The 17,359-nt window shown below is 39.1% G+C and overlaps 1 protein-coding gene across 1 annotated transcript in view; it reads left to right on the forward strand.

Annotated features, from left to right (window-relative positions):
- FBN1 (fibrillin 1) overlaps window positions 1-17,359 on the forward strand; it is a gene marked incomplete at its 3' end in the record, with an annotated part of 224,888 nt that overhangs the window by 164,947 nt on the left and 42,582 nt on the right. Inside the window, exons 32-38 of the mRNA XM_015558912.1 lie at window positions 1,791-1,916; window positions 10,038-10,160; window positions 10,297-10,419; window positions 11,932-12,057; window positions 13,802-13,924; window positions 15,662-15,784; window positions 16,073-16,237. Of these exons, the coding sequence (XP_015414398.1) occupies window positions 1,791-1,916; window positions 10,038-10,160; window positions 10,297-10,419; window positions 11,932-12,057; window positions 13,802-13,924; window positions 15,662-15,784; window positions 16,073-16,237 (909 nt within the window). The remainder of the gene's footprint in view (window positions 1-1,790; window positions 1,917-10,037; window positions 10,161-10,296; window positions 10,420-11,931; window positions 12,058-13,801; window positions 13,925-15,661; window positions 15,785-16,072; window positions 16,238-17,359) is intronic.

Here is a 17,359-nt window from a genome sequence, read left to right on the forward strand (position 1 = left end):
ATATGATGCTCTTGTCAGATATGTTATGTGGATGAGCTACCATTGGTCAACTCCAGATAGAGTTGATTTTGTCTATGCATTATTTCTGTCCACTTAGCCCTCCTGCTATAATTAGAGTTTAAGCTTTTAAAATGTTTAACTAAAAGCAAGCAAAATTTATTTCTGACAAAATGCAATAACTCTAGAATTGATTGCATTTGTTTTAGAATTTCTATTGCTACGTATTAAAATTTGTTAAACTTTTCTGCAATATCTAATCTGCCTTTAATCCTGTTCAGTATATTTTTTATCTCAGACATCATTTTCATCTCTAAAGTTTTATTTAGGTATTTTTCATACTTCTGTGTCTCTATTTGATATGTTCATTCATTCCTCTAGCTTTTGAACATATGGGATACAGTTATAATAACTGTTTTAATGTCCCGTTCCACTAATTCTGTCACCTGTGTCAGTTCTGAGTCATTTCAGTAAATTGACTTTTTATTATTGTTCATATTTTCCTGCTTCATGGAATGCCTGGTAATTTTTTATTGGATACCAGACATTATAAATTTTTACTTTCTAGGTGCTAGATATTTTTGGATTCCTAGAAATATTCTTGAGCTTTATTATGTAATTCCGTTAAGTTATTTGGAAACAGATTGATCCTTTCAAAATCTTGCTATTACGCTTTTAAGAAAAGTTAGTCTTGGGCTAATTTTGCTCCATTACTAGGCAAGATCCTTCTGGACACTCTACCCAAACCCCTGTGAATTCTGGGATATTCCAAACTGGTAGGAAGAAGCACAAGTCCAGGCCTTCCATGAACGCTGATGATTGTTCCTCTAATTCCTGTGGGTGGTAATTCCCCAGCTTTGAGTAGTTTCCTTGCATGAATCCATTGATCAGTACTCATCTGAATACTTGGCTGGGCCCCTTTGCAGGTATTTGGATGCTTTCTTACTGTGCAGTTTCCATCTGTCCCTTGCCCTACCCTGTGAACCCTAGTGACCTGGGCCTTTCAGGACTTCCAGCTTCACCTCCTTGACCCAGGGACACTACCTGGTTCCATCTGTCACCCCTTCTCTATGCCAGGGACTTAAAACTCTCCCTACATAGTAATCTGGGGCTTCATAGAATTCATCTAGTTTGTTTTTTTTCTTTGAGATCACTGTCTTTTGCTGCCTATCTTGTCCTTTTGTTGCTTCAGGTGGGAAGGTAAATTCTGTGCCAGTTACTCCATCTTGGCCAGAAGCAGGAATTTAAAATTGAAAATATTTAAATTGTATCACATTTATAGCTTCAGAAAACCCTTACTGAATATTTGTGAAGTCCCAGAAGTGAAAGTGAATGTCATAACAAAGTAAATAACTTTAAATTTGGGGGAAAAGTGAAGTTTGTAACTACCTACACTAAGACTACTAGTTTATCTGTCCTATCTTTAAAAATATGGAAACTAACTCGTTGGCATCAGGCAAACTGAATATAAAGTTTCATCTTGCAACATCATATGCTGTTTTGAAAAGTTTTCTAGACTGTCACATAAACAGGCTCTATACGTAGCCTAGAGTCAGTCAGTTTCTTTGCTTACTTGACCTCCTGCCTATGGCCCAGATAAATTGCCAGTGTGCTGGCTAGCCTGCAATGCAGAAAGGACATGTGAATTGAGCTCCACAGATCTGATGCATTTTTTGAGTGGAAGTATTTCACCCTTTCTTATTTATTTAGCACAGTTGCATTATCTAGGGGGAAAAGTACTCACTGATATCAAATAAATGGTTATATGCATTAATGATATCTATGTTTTACAGATGTTAATGAATGCGACTTGAATCCAAATATCTGCCTAAGTGGAAGCTGCGAAAACACGAAAGGCTCATTTATCTGCCACTGTGACATGGGATATTCAGGCAAAAAAGGAAAAACTGGCTGTACAGGTATGCTTTTTAAATCGGACAATAAAACATTAAGTGGTTAAAAGACTGCTACCATAATTATAGATTAATACAAATTTTAGGTCTACTAACATTTTAATTACATCATAAAGCATTTTGTATAATATTTTTTATTAACTTATCCTGTCCTTCTTTGATCTAAGCTGCAAGTTTTTTCTTTACTTGTTAAACAAGGCATATTGGATAAATTACCACTATAACTAATACTATAAGTATCACATTTTTATGAAATTAAAATCACATTTTATATCAAAGTAATTAACATGCTAGTTACCAGACAGTCATATCCCTTTACAGTTGTGCACCACATATAATGTGTAAGTCGTCAGACCACATGTACAACAGTGGTCCCATAAGATTATAATGGAGCTGAAAAATTCCCATTACCTGGAAATGCTGTTGCTGTGGTAATGTCATAGCTCAGTGTTTCTGTGGTGATGCTCATGTGAACAAATCTACTGCACAGCCAGTCAGGTAGCGGTACAGCACATCCTGTTACAGTGGAGGTCGCACCGTCTAGGTTTATGTAAGTGCACTCTGGTGTTCGCACAACAACAGAATTGCCTGACTATGCGTTTCTCAGAACGTATCCCGTCTTTAACTGGCACGTGATTGTACTAAAGCAAGCCTTTCTCAATAACCTCCACTGCCAACATTTTATTTAAGGTCATAACATTTTAAAGAAGCATATCCTATAATTCAAATATTTCATCAATTCTCATCAGTCTTCTAGTTCCTTAAATTAGTGTGCTTTTGATGTATTAAGTGGCATTAGCCCACATAGGTCTTTATTCCTGGGCCTTAACAAATCTTACGTAGTGCTAATTAAGCCATTTTGTAATTTTGGTTGTCTAATACTAATAGCACAATAATACCAATAAGAAAAATCTTTCTACACCCAGCCAGGGTTGCTCAGTGGTTGAGCATCGACCCAGGAACCAAGAAAATCTTTTCACAGTATTTCTAGATTATTCTATTAAATGTCAAATAAAAGAGGTAATTCTTTGTGAGTGATTTTGTTTTGGAGTATTTAGTTGTTATTTTCAACTTGAGACAATGATGTGTTAAGTATGTAGAATAATGAGCAACATTTTTCAGTAATTATTTATATAATAGATTATGGCATATAACATAATTTAAAACATAATAGAGACCATGGTGAGCTTGAATTAGGTAACTGCATAATTTCTTTACAAATAACAGACTTTAATTCCAAATGCCAGTTTGGCAAGCCCCTGTGACTTAGAATGAACATTAAAATATTTTCAGATTGGCAACATGGTAAGTGTACAGATCCTTTTCTAAATTATAGCAACATTTTCCAAGAAAACCCCCAAATATATTATCATTTTAAGCTGTGCAATAATACCAAGTTTCAAAGTTATAGATATACAAAATAACACCAATAATATTACTATTGGTTCAAAAATGGCAGATTCTAGCCAAATTGTAAAAATAAGCATGAAGTTGGAATGCTTTTCATCCTCACTATATTACTCTTCATATGAAGCATGGCTAGGGGTCCATTCTAATAGCACAGTGTTTAAAATCTCAACTCCTCATGTGGTCTCTGGGGTACAAATGATGCTTAGCTCACTACATCTATGGTGTAAGCTTTATTTTTAGCTTCCAGTATAAATAGAGAATTTGGGATAAGTGGGGGAGGGGTCTGGCAGTAATGAAGGGAAAGGTAGTACAGTTCCATATTGCATTTTTCTTAATAGAGGCTAATGCCAATGCTTGGCTCAGTTGAACTCACTGAAATTTACCCCAGGGAATAGTGATGTTTAAGAAGGGAGAAGTTAATCTAATGGGATGTTCTTCAGCTATAAGAAAAAGATATTTCTAGAATTGTATGCTCCAAATTCTAGCTAAGAGGGCCATGTGCAGAGGCCAATTATTTTAGGCCTTTCACCATGAAGACAGCTTACATTTTCATGCGATGTTAATTTTATTTTAGGTAAGTGAGATATAATGCCCTTGACACAGTGCTTGACATTCAGTAGCCAGTCAATAAATGGTAGCTCCTGTTGTTATTGTAAAATGAGACGTAGACAGTGTCTAGAAGCCTTTTAATTGAAGACATAACTTGTAGTCTAGCAAAATTCTATACTACTATTTACTGACACACACTTGAAGTCAGTTTTAAAAAAGAAAAATCTTCCCCCTTTATATTAAAAGGCTTGGTGGTAAGTGAGTTTGCACAGATACTGAGACTATGGTGAGAAGAGCTGTGTACATCATATAAGATGACATCAGTTTTACTGTACGAACAGCAATATTTCAGTAAATTCTGTGAACAGAAAACATAGATTTGAAGTCCAAGAAATTTCTCTCTTCCCAAGCGTCAACATCCACCTACTTTTAAATTATAGCCTAAGATGAATTTTAATTTCGTAAAACCCAGATAGCGCTGTAGGGAGAAGACTCCAGTCTCATGGCCCCTTTGATATCATACCAGTGTGGCCTATGCTCTTCTCCTGTGAGGCAGAAGAACTCCAGATTTTATTCCTAGTTCTTCCATTGGTTCATGAGCTTGAAGAAATCAGATAAGCATTCCCCTTGGGTGAACACCCTGCAGTGAAGTAGGGAAGGAGGGGGTGCATTCGGGGGGAAAGAAAAAGAGGGCCTCTGTAAGTACTGTGATTAACAACCAAGGGTATCACATCTGATTGAAAATGACTTATACAAACAGGAATTGGCAGCACGTCTGGTATACTTAAAAACAAGTTTTAAAAAATCTGAGCCAAAATAGTTTTTAATCTCATGTAACTAGGGCTCTTTTAGCCTGCTTTTAGTTTAAAATTAGTGTCACTCCCAACTTAGACTACTAGCAGGTTACCTTGGTGATAGCCATGTCAAACACAAGTGTTTATAATGTCCCAGGCAACTAATATAAATATAGATATGTTCTCGCCTAATGGGATAAGCAAGCCACACAACAAATAACAATGAAGAGCAGACCTGGGACTATGTTTTTGATGAATATCATATATATATGTCTATACAAGCATAATATGTATAATATACATAATATATATATTTTAAAATAAGAGCCTGTAAAGGAATTATAAAACTATGTGTACTATTTCATAGGGAGGAACTTTGTTTCACGAGAACGAGAAAAATGTCCTCTGGGTTCCATTACAGCTTTGTCTAAATATTTCAGCTCCCTTGTCATTACTGATTGTTTCCATTTTAACAAATAAACATGTTTCTCACCCCCCCCCCCATCACTTCAGCAGTGTTCAGAATCCACCCACTGACTTACATTCCCAGCCTACACAGATGTTAAGGGTTTCTTTTTTCTTCGTAAGCTTTGTCCAAATCCTGGTTTGAGGAGAATGTTCGATTTAATGGAGGAAGAAAGTACATTTGTTTGAATCTAGAACACAGCTCTCTGTCCCTGGCTTGAGGGAGCTTGCTGGGTTAGTGTTTCTGTGGCCCCATGCAAGGCTTCTGCTGCTCATTTTGCCTAGTTGTCATTAGACAACCAATCAAAAAGAGAGGAAGTAGGTTGCTGCTAGGTGCCATCCTTGGTGGGTCCTGGCTTTCACAAGCTAATTTGCAAGAACCTTCCACCCTCATGTGCTCACTCAATCAGTTAGCAAGGTATACCATTAACATCAGTTGTTTTGAGTTAAAATAGCGGGATTTCTTGGTAATGCCATTTCTCAAACTGTGTGCTTCTTTCTACCTGAGAAATGTTGCCAGTGGGTCCATGAGAGAGAATCATACACTTCAAAACCACCAGCACTCAGTGACAATTTGCACCCACTTTCTTCCAGCTTCTTATCACTGCTAATTGTTCTCCACTGGCTGTCAGCCTGTGGAAACTCGGTGGGCGTTCACTTAAATTATCTTGGCTCCAAATTTGGATTCAAATGAAGAAACCCAAGTAGCCTTCACGTTTGGCCTCTCCATTCACTCAAACATCCTCTTCCCCAATGCCTAACCAAGGAGATGCCACAGTGTGTCAGCTCTGCTGGATTAGGCTCACCACGTGACTGATGCCCAGATGGTGGGAATGCAGGTGTTTGTGTGGGCGATACAGCCTCTCCCTGTCTGACGGCCAGAGGCGGCCAAGCAGCTCAGAGCACAGCCCTTGTTCAAATGGCAGTGGAACACACCCAAGCCTGCGCCTGGGGTCTGCTCAGGCCACACCCTTGCCCTTCCAGGGAGCCCTGCAAATAGGACCTTTGAGTCTGTGAGGCAGCTCTGGGGTTACGGAGGCTGCCGTGTCAGCCCTAAGTTTGAATTCCTTGCTTTCCTTGGCTTATGCTTTATTCTTAATCTTAAAAAGGAATTTTCTGTCTGGAGCAAACTTGTGGGGGAAAGAGAACATTTGTACAGAAAGAGATGTTCTTGGCAAACGAGCGCTATGTTTCCTTCACATTACTGAGGACTAGAGTGTTGTGATGAGAATGCAGCATTTTTGTTTGCTTGTTTTTCTTAGGGCTCAGTTTCCCCTTCTGTTTGTTTTTATAATGAGTGCAGTCTTAGGCCCAAGTCTGCCACAAAACCGATTAAGGAATAATAGTTGGCACATGTGTGCACATACATACATGCAGTAACTTTTTATTCAGAGATGCCTTTATATTATGACCAAGTCTTTCTAATTCACGTGTCGCATACTGAGAGTGTAAGACGTTGAAATGATGATATACAGATATTCACAAAATGGGGAATTGAATATTGGCTCCTGAGTTACTCTCTCCTCGTATCCTAAAGCCCATGATACATGGCTTCTTGCAAATATAATTTCTTTTCACCTTGAAAATGTGTGGTGAAATTGCACATCTTTTCTTGAATTAGAAATTTATATTAGCATATTATTAATAATTTTAAAAGGAGGGAGAATCTCCTTTAATTTTTAATTTTGTTGTTGTTGTTAATCCTCATGCATGGGTATTCTTTCCATTGCTTCCTAGAGAGAGTGAAAAGGAGAGAGGAAGTGGGAGGGAAGAGAGAGAGAGAGAGAGAGAAAGAGAAACATCTATCATCGGTCCTACACAGGCCCCCACTAGGCCAGGGATCTAACCTGCAACCCAGGTATGCTCCCTTGACTGGGAATTGAACCCGAGAACTTTTGATGTGCGGGCTGACACTCTAACCACTGAGCCACCAGCGAGGGCGCCTCTCATTTTAAAAGAAATTGTCGTTTTTTAAATTGCAACACTAAATATGGAAAGTTAAAAATAATCCATATGAAAATAAAGGTAACTTTGGTCATTAGAAAACTAAAAAGAAAAGGATTACAGAATGACTAGATTGACAGGCTATGATAATCTCTGAAAATTACACTTAGTAGAAAAGATTAGTGAAGACTTCTATGAGCCTGTTAAACTCACCAAGGTTTTGAAAACTCCATAAAGCAGGACTTAGAATAAAGTCCGGGTGTGCCTGAAGAAATCAGCCCAATTAGGCAGCCGGGGCGGGGCCTAAGGGGAAGAGCACTAAGCAGTGGACAGGGAAAGTGAGTTCCTGGTGGTCCTGGCTCTGCCCCTCACTGGCTATGAGGCCCTCAAAAGCCCCCATGCCTTTGGGGACCTCTGTCTCTTCCTCTTGGAAACTGAGGATCAGAAAAGTAGAATTCTAAATGCTTTCCACTTAGAAAATCTCTTGATTTTGTAACATTTGGAGGCTTCAATACTTAGGCAATTGAAGCTCATTGTTTCTACCTAATTCAGAGATCATGACAAATAAAGGAGGGAAATTATGAGGACTCTGCAAGAAGCGCTGGTTTGCATCATTAACTCCTCTGAGGGGCGTGATTATCTGAGGAAGAGAGACATGCCCGTGGCTCTGGTTGGGGGCCCTTTAGGTCAGGCTTACTTTCTTGAATTCCTGTGCCTACTTAAGACTATTATACCTGGGCAGGCCTTGGAATGTGCCCGGCTCACTTATCCAGTTGGTTAAAGCTCCCAATCACATGTCTAAAGCTGCCTGGTATGTGCCTCCCTTGACCTGTTAATAACTCAATAAGTTCATGTGGTTGCCAATGTTACATTAAAGTCACCTATGGAATACGTTGTAATTGTAAGAACTTTCAGGTGTGTTTTCACCTTATGATGATTAGTGACACTGCAAAATAACTTGGTAGGGAAATTTTATTATTTTATTTTGTGTTTCTTAGAAGTTCTGAAGAAGCCAAAGAGCCTAGGACCATGTCAGAGTTTCAGATGAAATATTTGGCAAACAGCGGGTTTGCAAACACTTTCAAATAATTTAATTGGGCTTCTTAAGTAAACAAAAGGGTACACATAAGTTGCTTGCCCAGTTTCCTATTCATGCCACTATTCAAGCGAGCACTGAAAATTCTTGCAACGTTTTGTAGGCCAAAATTATCCTCCTTGACCCAAATTTTGTGTTAGGCACTGGTTTCTCTATAGAGTCATCCATACCTATGAGCTCTAGTTCTTAGTTAATAAAAAAGTTGATTATGAGGTTAGATGCCTGGCTTTCCTTATCTAATGGATTAATTTTAGGAAATAAGATGATGGTACCAATTCCAATTCTGCTCTTTAACAAGGTGTCCTATAATTCAATGAAATTTGGACACTGGCTTCAGGTAGATAGTGTCAGAGTCCACAAGTTAAGGGCTCAGTACTACAAGACTGTCCCAATTCAGGTGCCAATCGAAAGTCTAGTTTTGTTACCTGTGCTTCTGACTGATTGGCTACAAATCCTGTAAATCAGAGGTTCCCACACCTCTTCCTTGGGTTTGATTAGTTTCCCAGAGAAGCTCACAGAACTCAGGAAACCAGTTTATTCTCTAGATTACCAGTTTGTTATACAAGGATCTAATGCGGGAATAGCCAGATGGAAGAGGTTCATAGGGCAAGACATGGGGAAGGGATGTAGAACTCTGTCCTAGAGGGCACGCTCTTGCTGAATCTCCAAGTGTTCACGAACTGGGAAGTTCTTCTAATCCTGTTCTTTTGGAATTTTATGGAGGCTTCTTTACATAAGCATGAGTGGCCTTGGATTGATTCACCCTCCAACCCCTCTCCCCATACCTTGTCCTAAAGTCAGGGGAGTGAGATTGAAAGTTCTAAGCCTTTAATCAGAGGGATGGTTCTCCTTCCAACCAGCTCTCCTGCCTACAGTCACCCCATTATCCGTAATAAAAGACACCTTCCTCACTCTCATCAGTTCCAAGGTTTTAGGAGCTCTGTGGCAGAAATGGAGACAAAGACCAAATGTATAAATCTTACAATAAATTAAAATTTCACAGGAAAAAAACCCATTTAAATTCTTTATTGTAACATTTTTATATTAGAGAACCTATCTTGGCTAAATTTGGAAAGGAAAATTTAGAGAATGGAGAACTTTCAAGAATTGGGAGTCTTAGTAGAGTGACCCTCATCTGGTACTCCTTTTTCAGAGACATCTCCATTGGATTGATTTGAGTTTTACATGAACCATGCAAGAAGACTTGGGTCTCCAACGTGCTAGGACTCTGAGAAGCTAGAGAAAAGAAGGTTCACACACAGCCTTAAGGAAAATTCTCTGCAAATGCTTAAATTAGCAATACCTCAAGTAAAACTGTTATAAAAATAAAGCATAATTAAATAATAGTGTTTTACATTTAAGAATAAAATATATTCAATATATAGAATATGAATAGAGAAAACATAGAATATGAATATAGAAAATATATTCAATATATAGAATATTTCCAATATGCCAACACATTGCATTCCTTTGTCTGTATGATTGACTTAATAAAAATATTGGATATAGAAACGCCTGACCATGAGTGTTAATATCACAGAACATGAGGCAACTCACTTTTTAAGGTCAACTGGGAAATGTTTCCTTATGTTTTGCTGTGACTAGACAGTTACACAGTATAATGGAAAATAATTAGAGTCAATAATAGCAAGTAGCATCATGTTGTTTTTTTATAAATTGAAATTTAAAGCTGTTCAATCTTTATAGAGTATTTAGGTGGATGTTAAACCAATATATATTTTACTGTGGGAGGTGTGAAAGTAAGTCCACTTTTGATGTTACTAAGTTCCTATCGCTACAACTTAAAAGGCCCAAAAGGCATCTGTGCTATAAACTTTTTTTTTAAACCGCTGCTTCTTTTTTCAGACATCAATGAATGTGAAATCGGAGCACACAATTGCGACAGACACGCCGTATGTACCAACACAGCAGGAAGCTTCAAATGCAGCTGCAGCCCCGGATGGATCGGAGATGGCATTAAGTGCACTGGTGCGTTGGAAATAAGAGACATTTTCCCATGAACTGCAGAGATTATATGAATTCTGTAAAGAAAAATCTAATGTGTGCATTACTGATGTTCAATGACACACTTCATGTTCATAAAGAAATGTTCTGTTTCCTTCAGATCTGGATGAATGCTCCAATGGAACCCACATGTGCAGCCAGCATGCAGACTGTAAGAATACCATGGGCTCCTACCGCTGCCTCTGTAAGGAAGGGTACACAGGCGATGGCTTCACTTGCACAGGTAGGTTTGTGATGGAAACAACTGTATAAATAGCAGTCAGAGAAGCAAGGTCTTTCAGACCGATTCTTTTCTGAAGGCTGTGTCAGTTATGGATGTTTTCATCATAAAAGATTAGTTCTTTGAAACTTGATCCTTGTGGGATGGAAATTTGGAGCTAGGTCAGTTAGGAAAACCTCAGAAGCTGATTATATATGTACATAGTTATTAGTGCTCTATATATCTCATTGTATCTAATGGTGTCATTAATTTAAAACAAGTCACACTTCCTTTTATAAACCTTAGTTTTTGTATTTTTGTGCCCATTTCTCACTGTTGACTTGTTTGTCATGCCGTACTTGAGAGTGAGCTTGCTGTAGAAAGCTATGTTCTGGATCATGTTGGCAGTATATGTTTTTCTCCCACAGCCTGCCATCATTATCACCCCACATTGGTATAAGCAAGAATTTCCCAACTGCTTTGTAAGGAATTCATTCACTTCCAGTTTTACAATATATCAATGACATTTTTCTTCAGTTATAATTAATAGTCATGGAATTAACATGAATTGCTACGTTTTTTCAATATAGATGATTAGAAATGTGATTGTGTAAATATAGTGGTGGGCAAAAGTAGGTTAATAATAATAAAATATAAGAATTAATAAACAAATAATAGTACAAGAGTAAACTGTTTCGAGTACTCACAATCATAAACCTATATTGGCCCACCCTGTATGATACATATACTTCCATGAACACGTAAAAACAGATAATACTTTTAATGTCAGGGCTTTGGTATTAAATAAGATACCGAGATCCATTTCTCATTGACCACTATACTATGTAGCATAGCTGCTCACATGACTTGAAGTGTTAATTTATCCTGAGCACTTTGCTCAGAAGAAGTCATTCAAACAAAAAAAGAGGAAGGGCCCAGTAAGTGATCTACCTGAGTTCTTTTTAACTCTCTGCAAGTTGTATCATACTTGAAATTGTTTTTGCCTAACCCGGTGAAGTTTTGTCAGCATAAACCTCTTATTACTTTTTAGAAAATATTGAGTGCTTCATGTATCAGGCACATATGATTCTTGTGTTTGATATTTGATGCCCATGATTATTAACAAAACTCGGTAAGATTAAGCAGATGGGAATTTTTGGTGTCCTCTATCGTTGTTGTTCTAGCTCGTTTGCTTCCCCTCTGCGCTGAACCTGAAATTTGAAAAACAGGCAAAAACCATGCTATGTTATTTCCTGCCATGGATGTGTCTTCATGTGGATAATTCTGCTGGAAAAATCCTTGGTTGGAATGATTTGTTTAACTTATTCATTTTACGTCATTAGTGATGATTTAGCATCTGAACACCAGGTTCACAGAATTCAATATCAGCATTCAAAAGTGAATTTAAATGTGTCAAGGACAAAGTGTGACCAAACACCACCACACTCAGGAAGCTGACAATTATAAAAATTGTCGAACCCGAGGAGTGGGAAAACTAATGGAGAAAGAGTAACTTGTGTTTCTTTCTGGCTGCAGATCTGGATGAGTGCTCTGAGAATCTGAACTTGTGCGGCAATGGCCAGTGCCTGAACGCCCCGGGAGGATACCGCTGTGAATGCGACATGGGCTTTGTGCCCAGTGCTGACGGGAAAGCCTGCGAAGGTAACCGATGGGGAGGCTGCTGGGAGCCTTGCAGGCCTGATGAGATTAGGTTATTTACACATTCCTGATTTTATTTTTTAGCTGAAATGTGTTTCGGCTTCAACCTCATCAACTCAGTTTGTGGAGGGATTAAGTCTCCAGCCAGATCATTTTTCTTTATGCAGAGAAAATCTTCTCTGGCCATAAGCTTCATATTCAAAACCTTGGCCAGATAGTCTGCAACAGTACACTTGTTGGTCATAGGTGAGAAGAGGTCACCACGTGTGTTTAACTCAATGCAATCTATTTGTCCCCATTGCTGGGGGAAAGAACGCAAAGTGCTGGTCCCCTGGGAATAAGCCTATTGAAGGATTCTCTTTAGATATAGAAACACAGTTTTGAGTCTCTGCTATGGTTTGGCTTCTGGAAATAGAAGCTTTAAAATAGCAGCGAGCAGATAGTCTTTTCCACGTAGAATAATGTCTTGGGTCCGTACGTCTCACATGGTCTCTAAATGTCTTTTACAAATCTGGCCTGTAGGAGACCCTTTGGGGTAATGTCATAGGTCATGATATGTTTCAGCACAAGCCTCTGTCTTTCTGATAAGTGTTGGTCAGACAGGAAGAGCCCTGGGAGCCTGTTGGCTAAGGATGGATCCCACTAGAAGACACGGGATTCTTCTCTTTGCCTACACATGTGAAATTTAAGCGCATTGTCCCTCATTGAGAAGAATTAGTCGCTACAGTGAACTAAAAAGATTTCAAGAGAAATAAACAAATGATAACAATTGACAATAGAAATTTAAACAAGACGCTGACTAATGTTCTTAACTAATAGTTGTTGCTTGTTAATAGGACATTAACTCAAAATCAATCTTGAGCTATGACATGTATACTAATTCCCTCATATAGTTCTATAAATACTTTGTTATGGAATCATTGGGTGTTCTTTATACAGTTTATATTAATATGCAAAGTTTGATATAAAATTCCTCTGAGTCAAGAAACTAGATTATGCTCTTGGTTATGTGCCTAATGCCTTGTTTAATTTTGTTATTCCAAACATCCAAGGAAAACAGGTACTGTGCCACCTCTGGTAACATAAATAGTTGCATTCAAAGTTTTGCTTCTCTTAATGCTACAAGGGAAGGTTTTGTTTGTTTGTTTGTTCTTAATATAAATCATCCCTAGCAGAGTGGTCATGGCTATTTAAAACCAGTCTCAAGGCTGAAAATGTGCCCGTGTGTCAATTATACCAGCAGAATGTTAATGTGAGGCCGGGGCAGAGGCCTAGAAGAAGTGTCTGCAGTTTTTAGATCTCCATCAACAATAGCAAACACATGACATGGGGATACAGAGGGTTAGAAAACTGATTATCAAAGTTACCACAAAGCCTTTGTGATTCTCAAAATTTTAACCTACAATGAAAACTGTAAATGAATAGATTAAAAATAATAATAATTTAGGCTAATGTGGTCTTTTTGGCTCTTTACAAAGTTAAGTGGACCTGTGTGAAACACCATAAATGAGATAATATATGTAAAATGCTTAGCGCACTGCTTGGCATGTAATAGAGGCTGAGAAAAAGTAAGCTCTCACCTAAAAGACATCCCTACTCATAGCAAGTCATCTAAAAGTCAATAGAAGTGCCTACATTTATGTCTGCTAGTCCTGATTTTCCTAATAACATTAGTTGATGAATTATATTAGGCAGTTTCTTTAGTAAAAAATTAATTTAATTATTTTTTTTTTTACTTCTTTCCAAGATATTGATGAGTGCTCCCTTCCAAACATCTGTGTTTTTGGAACTTGTCACAATCTTCCTGGCCTGTTCCGTTGTGAGTGTGAGATTGGCTATGAACTGGACAGAAGTGGCGGGAACTGCACAGGTAAGGTGTCCATTGGCAGCAAAATTTGCTTCCAGGGGTGCCAGGGGACTTGGCTGTTGGGGCCCTGCTGGGATTCCACAAGGATATTCAGAGTCACAAATAAAAAGCTGGGATGAAACATTAGGGATCACAGAATACATTTTCTGAGACTTGGAACTGATTGGACATGAGGATCCAGACCAGAGAGTTGAAGGCAGCTGAAGGAGCAGAGCTTATAATCTCAGAATCAAGCTGTGATACAGAGAATGTGCCAGGGGTGCTCCAGCTGTAAGGCTTCCCGGCCATTCCTTTTCTCCTTGGGTGCAGTTTCAGAGTTTCCTTCTGAAGGCCACGGGATCATGGCTTTTCTCCTTGTCTTCTCCAAAGCCCTACTCACTCCTTGTCAGCCCTGGCCTGCCAGTGGTCACCAGAGAATGTGGTACTCAGCCACCCATTTGTAGTGTGTCGATCCTCTTCATGTAGAGCAAAGGACTCTCTGGGAACACATGAAATACATGAGAAAAGCTATGAGCACGCCCGTAGACTGTTACTCTGTTCGCTTTGGCACTGAGTTAAGACTTTGAAAGCCATTTGCACTTCTCCATCCTAGTCTACCCTTTGTTCAGGGATATTGAGGAAACAGTCCCATTCTGTATGGGCTCAGGATATCAGGAAGAAAGAGATTTTCCCAGCAACCTTCACAAATCATGACTCAGTGGCTCTCCAGATTATGACCATAAACTGCATATCCGCCCTTGGCTCGTCCCCAGATTGCTCTGCACTAGGCACAATCTTCTCTTGGTTTTCCTAAAGACAGTTAGGACACCAAGCTGGGCTTCTAGCATAACACAGGAAGTTGCCTCTCCACATACCATAGCCTCTCCTCAGTGCCCCAAATCGCCATCAGCATCATTCTGTCCAACCTCATTTCTGTGAGTCTGCCCTGTCCCTCCAAGTTCCCATGAAATTTGAGCAAAATCATTTTCTGCTACAGGTTCCAGGTCCAAGGGGGAGGTCCCAAGGAGGAGGTACCATCCTCACCCTTCAACCTCTCCTCTCTGAATCCCTGTTTATCTGATCTTGAGTATTTTGTGAGTGTTCAACACAAACTAAAGGATTATACAGAGTTGGAATTTGCCAAAACTCATGTCCTAAGTATCTGGAATTTTGTACATAATTTTAGACTAGAAACTGAAAGGGAAATCCTCAAACCAGCATCAGTGACAGGAGAGAGACTCTTAGCGGCCTTATGGAAACGCTGAGCCTCGTGCATGTGTGTGCTCACTCTGGGCTGCAACGAGGCAAGCACAGCCAATGGAGGAAGCAGCAGAAGTGCCTGCTCCTGAGGGTTCCCTGGGACATCTTACTCTAATTTGATGAAATAACAAGCCACACATATTACATACATTTTCTTAAAACCTGTGTCTGAATTTCTGGTTGACCGAGGTCACAGTCGTGTTTTGCTTTCAGTTACCTTGACTGGAATATTTTTCCGAGTTCCAAAGTCATATTTTCTCCTGATGACAAATTTGAATGCTAAATGTGTTCCAGAGGAAAAAAGACCAAAGACTATGACAGATTTCCTTCCTGAGGGGTTGTATTTCACAAGTAGAAGACTGTATTTCTAGGTGTAATTATAATGAGTAATTCTTAGAAAATTCTCACTGGGAGCCCTAGATTTGGGTGCTACTATTTCATGGTAATGTCTTCCCCACATTGGCTCTTGTGACAACTCTGCCCCTTGCTGTTTGATTTTAGATGTTAATGAATGTCTGGATCCAACCACGTGTATCAGTGGGAACTGTATCAACACTCCAGGCAGCTATACCTGTGATTGTCCACCTGATTTTGAGCTGAATCCGACTCGAGTTGGCTGTGTCGGTAAGATCTTAAAACTTTTCAGAGAAGCATACTGTTTGTTATTTTTAAAGCAGCATTGAACATTACATTCTCAATTTTTTTTAAAAAAAAGTAATAATATGAAAATGTAAACATTTCCTAAATTTGTGAAATACTTTCAGATTCCTTTTCTGTAGATAAATTCCCAATTTAGTTTCTCTGTAAAAATAAATTTTGTGTTTTTAAATAGTTTCTGAAATGGATTTAAATTTTCAGCCTCCACATAGAAAGAATCTGCCTGACACTTTTTTGTTTGTGTATGGTAAATAGATACCCGCTCTGGAAATTGCTATTTGGATGTTCGACCTCGAGGAGACAATGGAGATACTGCCTGTAGCAATGAAATCGGAGTGGGTGTTTCCAAAGCATCCTGCTGCTGTTCTCTGGGGAAAGCCTGGGGTACTCCTTGTGAGCTTTGCCCTGCTGTGAACACCTGTAAGTGGACATCCTCTTATTTATTATCATTATTCCAGCTTAGGCCAATTCTCCTCGCTAGATACACAGAATAGAAGCCCCAGTGGGAGGGAGCTGCCACTAGTCTCTACTCTTCCATCAGGAAAGGAGATCAATCCTCTCTGCTCTGTTGAGGGGACCCTGCTCCCAGTTTGGTGGTCAGGCTGTGTCACCAGTTGGCTTGCACTAGGAGGTCAGGTGGAGCAGCTTACAGTTCCCTTCTACCTGCGTGATAAGCAGATCCCATTATGTTAAAGAACACCTTCCAGGCTAAGTCACTTACAGTGCTTCCTTCCCAGGGACACATTGACTGGTCTCTCCTTTGTCATTTATTGACTTGTTTCAGAAGCTCTAGGACAGATTTGAGTGTCCCTCAGTTTTCGAAAAAGAAGCAATTAGTTAAGCAAACATGAAATGGAAGATTATTCCATTCTTTTTAAAATTTCTTTATTGATTATTACATATGTGTCCTTATCCCCACATTACCTCCCCATCCCCCCCACTCATGCCCTCACCTTCCTGTTGTCTGTGTCCATTGGTAGATTATTCTATTCTTATGGTATGACTTTAAAGAAAGTTCTAGAATGATTTTAAGGACATAAATAATATATCCTAAAAAGAATAAAAGGCTTCCCATTTTTCTAAGTGTGTCCCCCAGTATGATTCAGAGTCAGATGTAGTTTCTTTGGCAAAGATCAATGGTTGCTACTTATGCGGTATATTGGGTCAGGCATTGATTCTTTCCTTGATAAGAGGCCATTTATTCAGTTTTTCTAAAAGTACTTAGAGTACCCAAAGTATGTTCCTTGAGTGTGCAAAGATGAATTTCACTAGATCCTGCCCTCCAAGAGTATACTGTCTAATAAAATAAGGCCCAAGCATATAAGCAATAATTCAATGTAGGCCTCTATAAGGGAGAAAAGGGGGCAGACTGTGACATGAGTGAGAGGAACAGCCCTCCTGGTTCTAATTAGGACTCCATCTCATGCCACTCATGTAACTTTGGGCAAGTTGCTTAGCAAGCCCGAGTTTCCTCATTCATAAAATGCCTCATAGGATTAAATGAAATGACTTGAGTAAAGCACTCAGCACAGGAATGAATGT

Source organism: Myotis davidii, unplaced genomic scaffold (assembly GCF_000327345.1).
Source record: "Myotis davidii unplaced genomic scaffold, ASM32734v1 scaffold132, whole genome shotgun sequence".
Lineage (NCBI taxonomy): Eukaryota > Metazoa > Chordata > Mammalia > Chiroptera > Vespertilionidae > Myotis > Myotis davidii.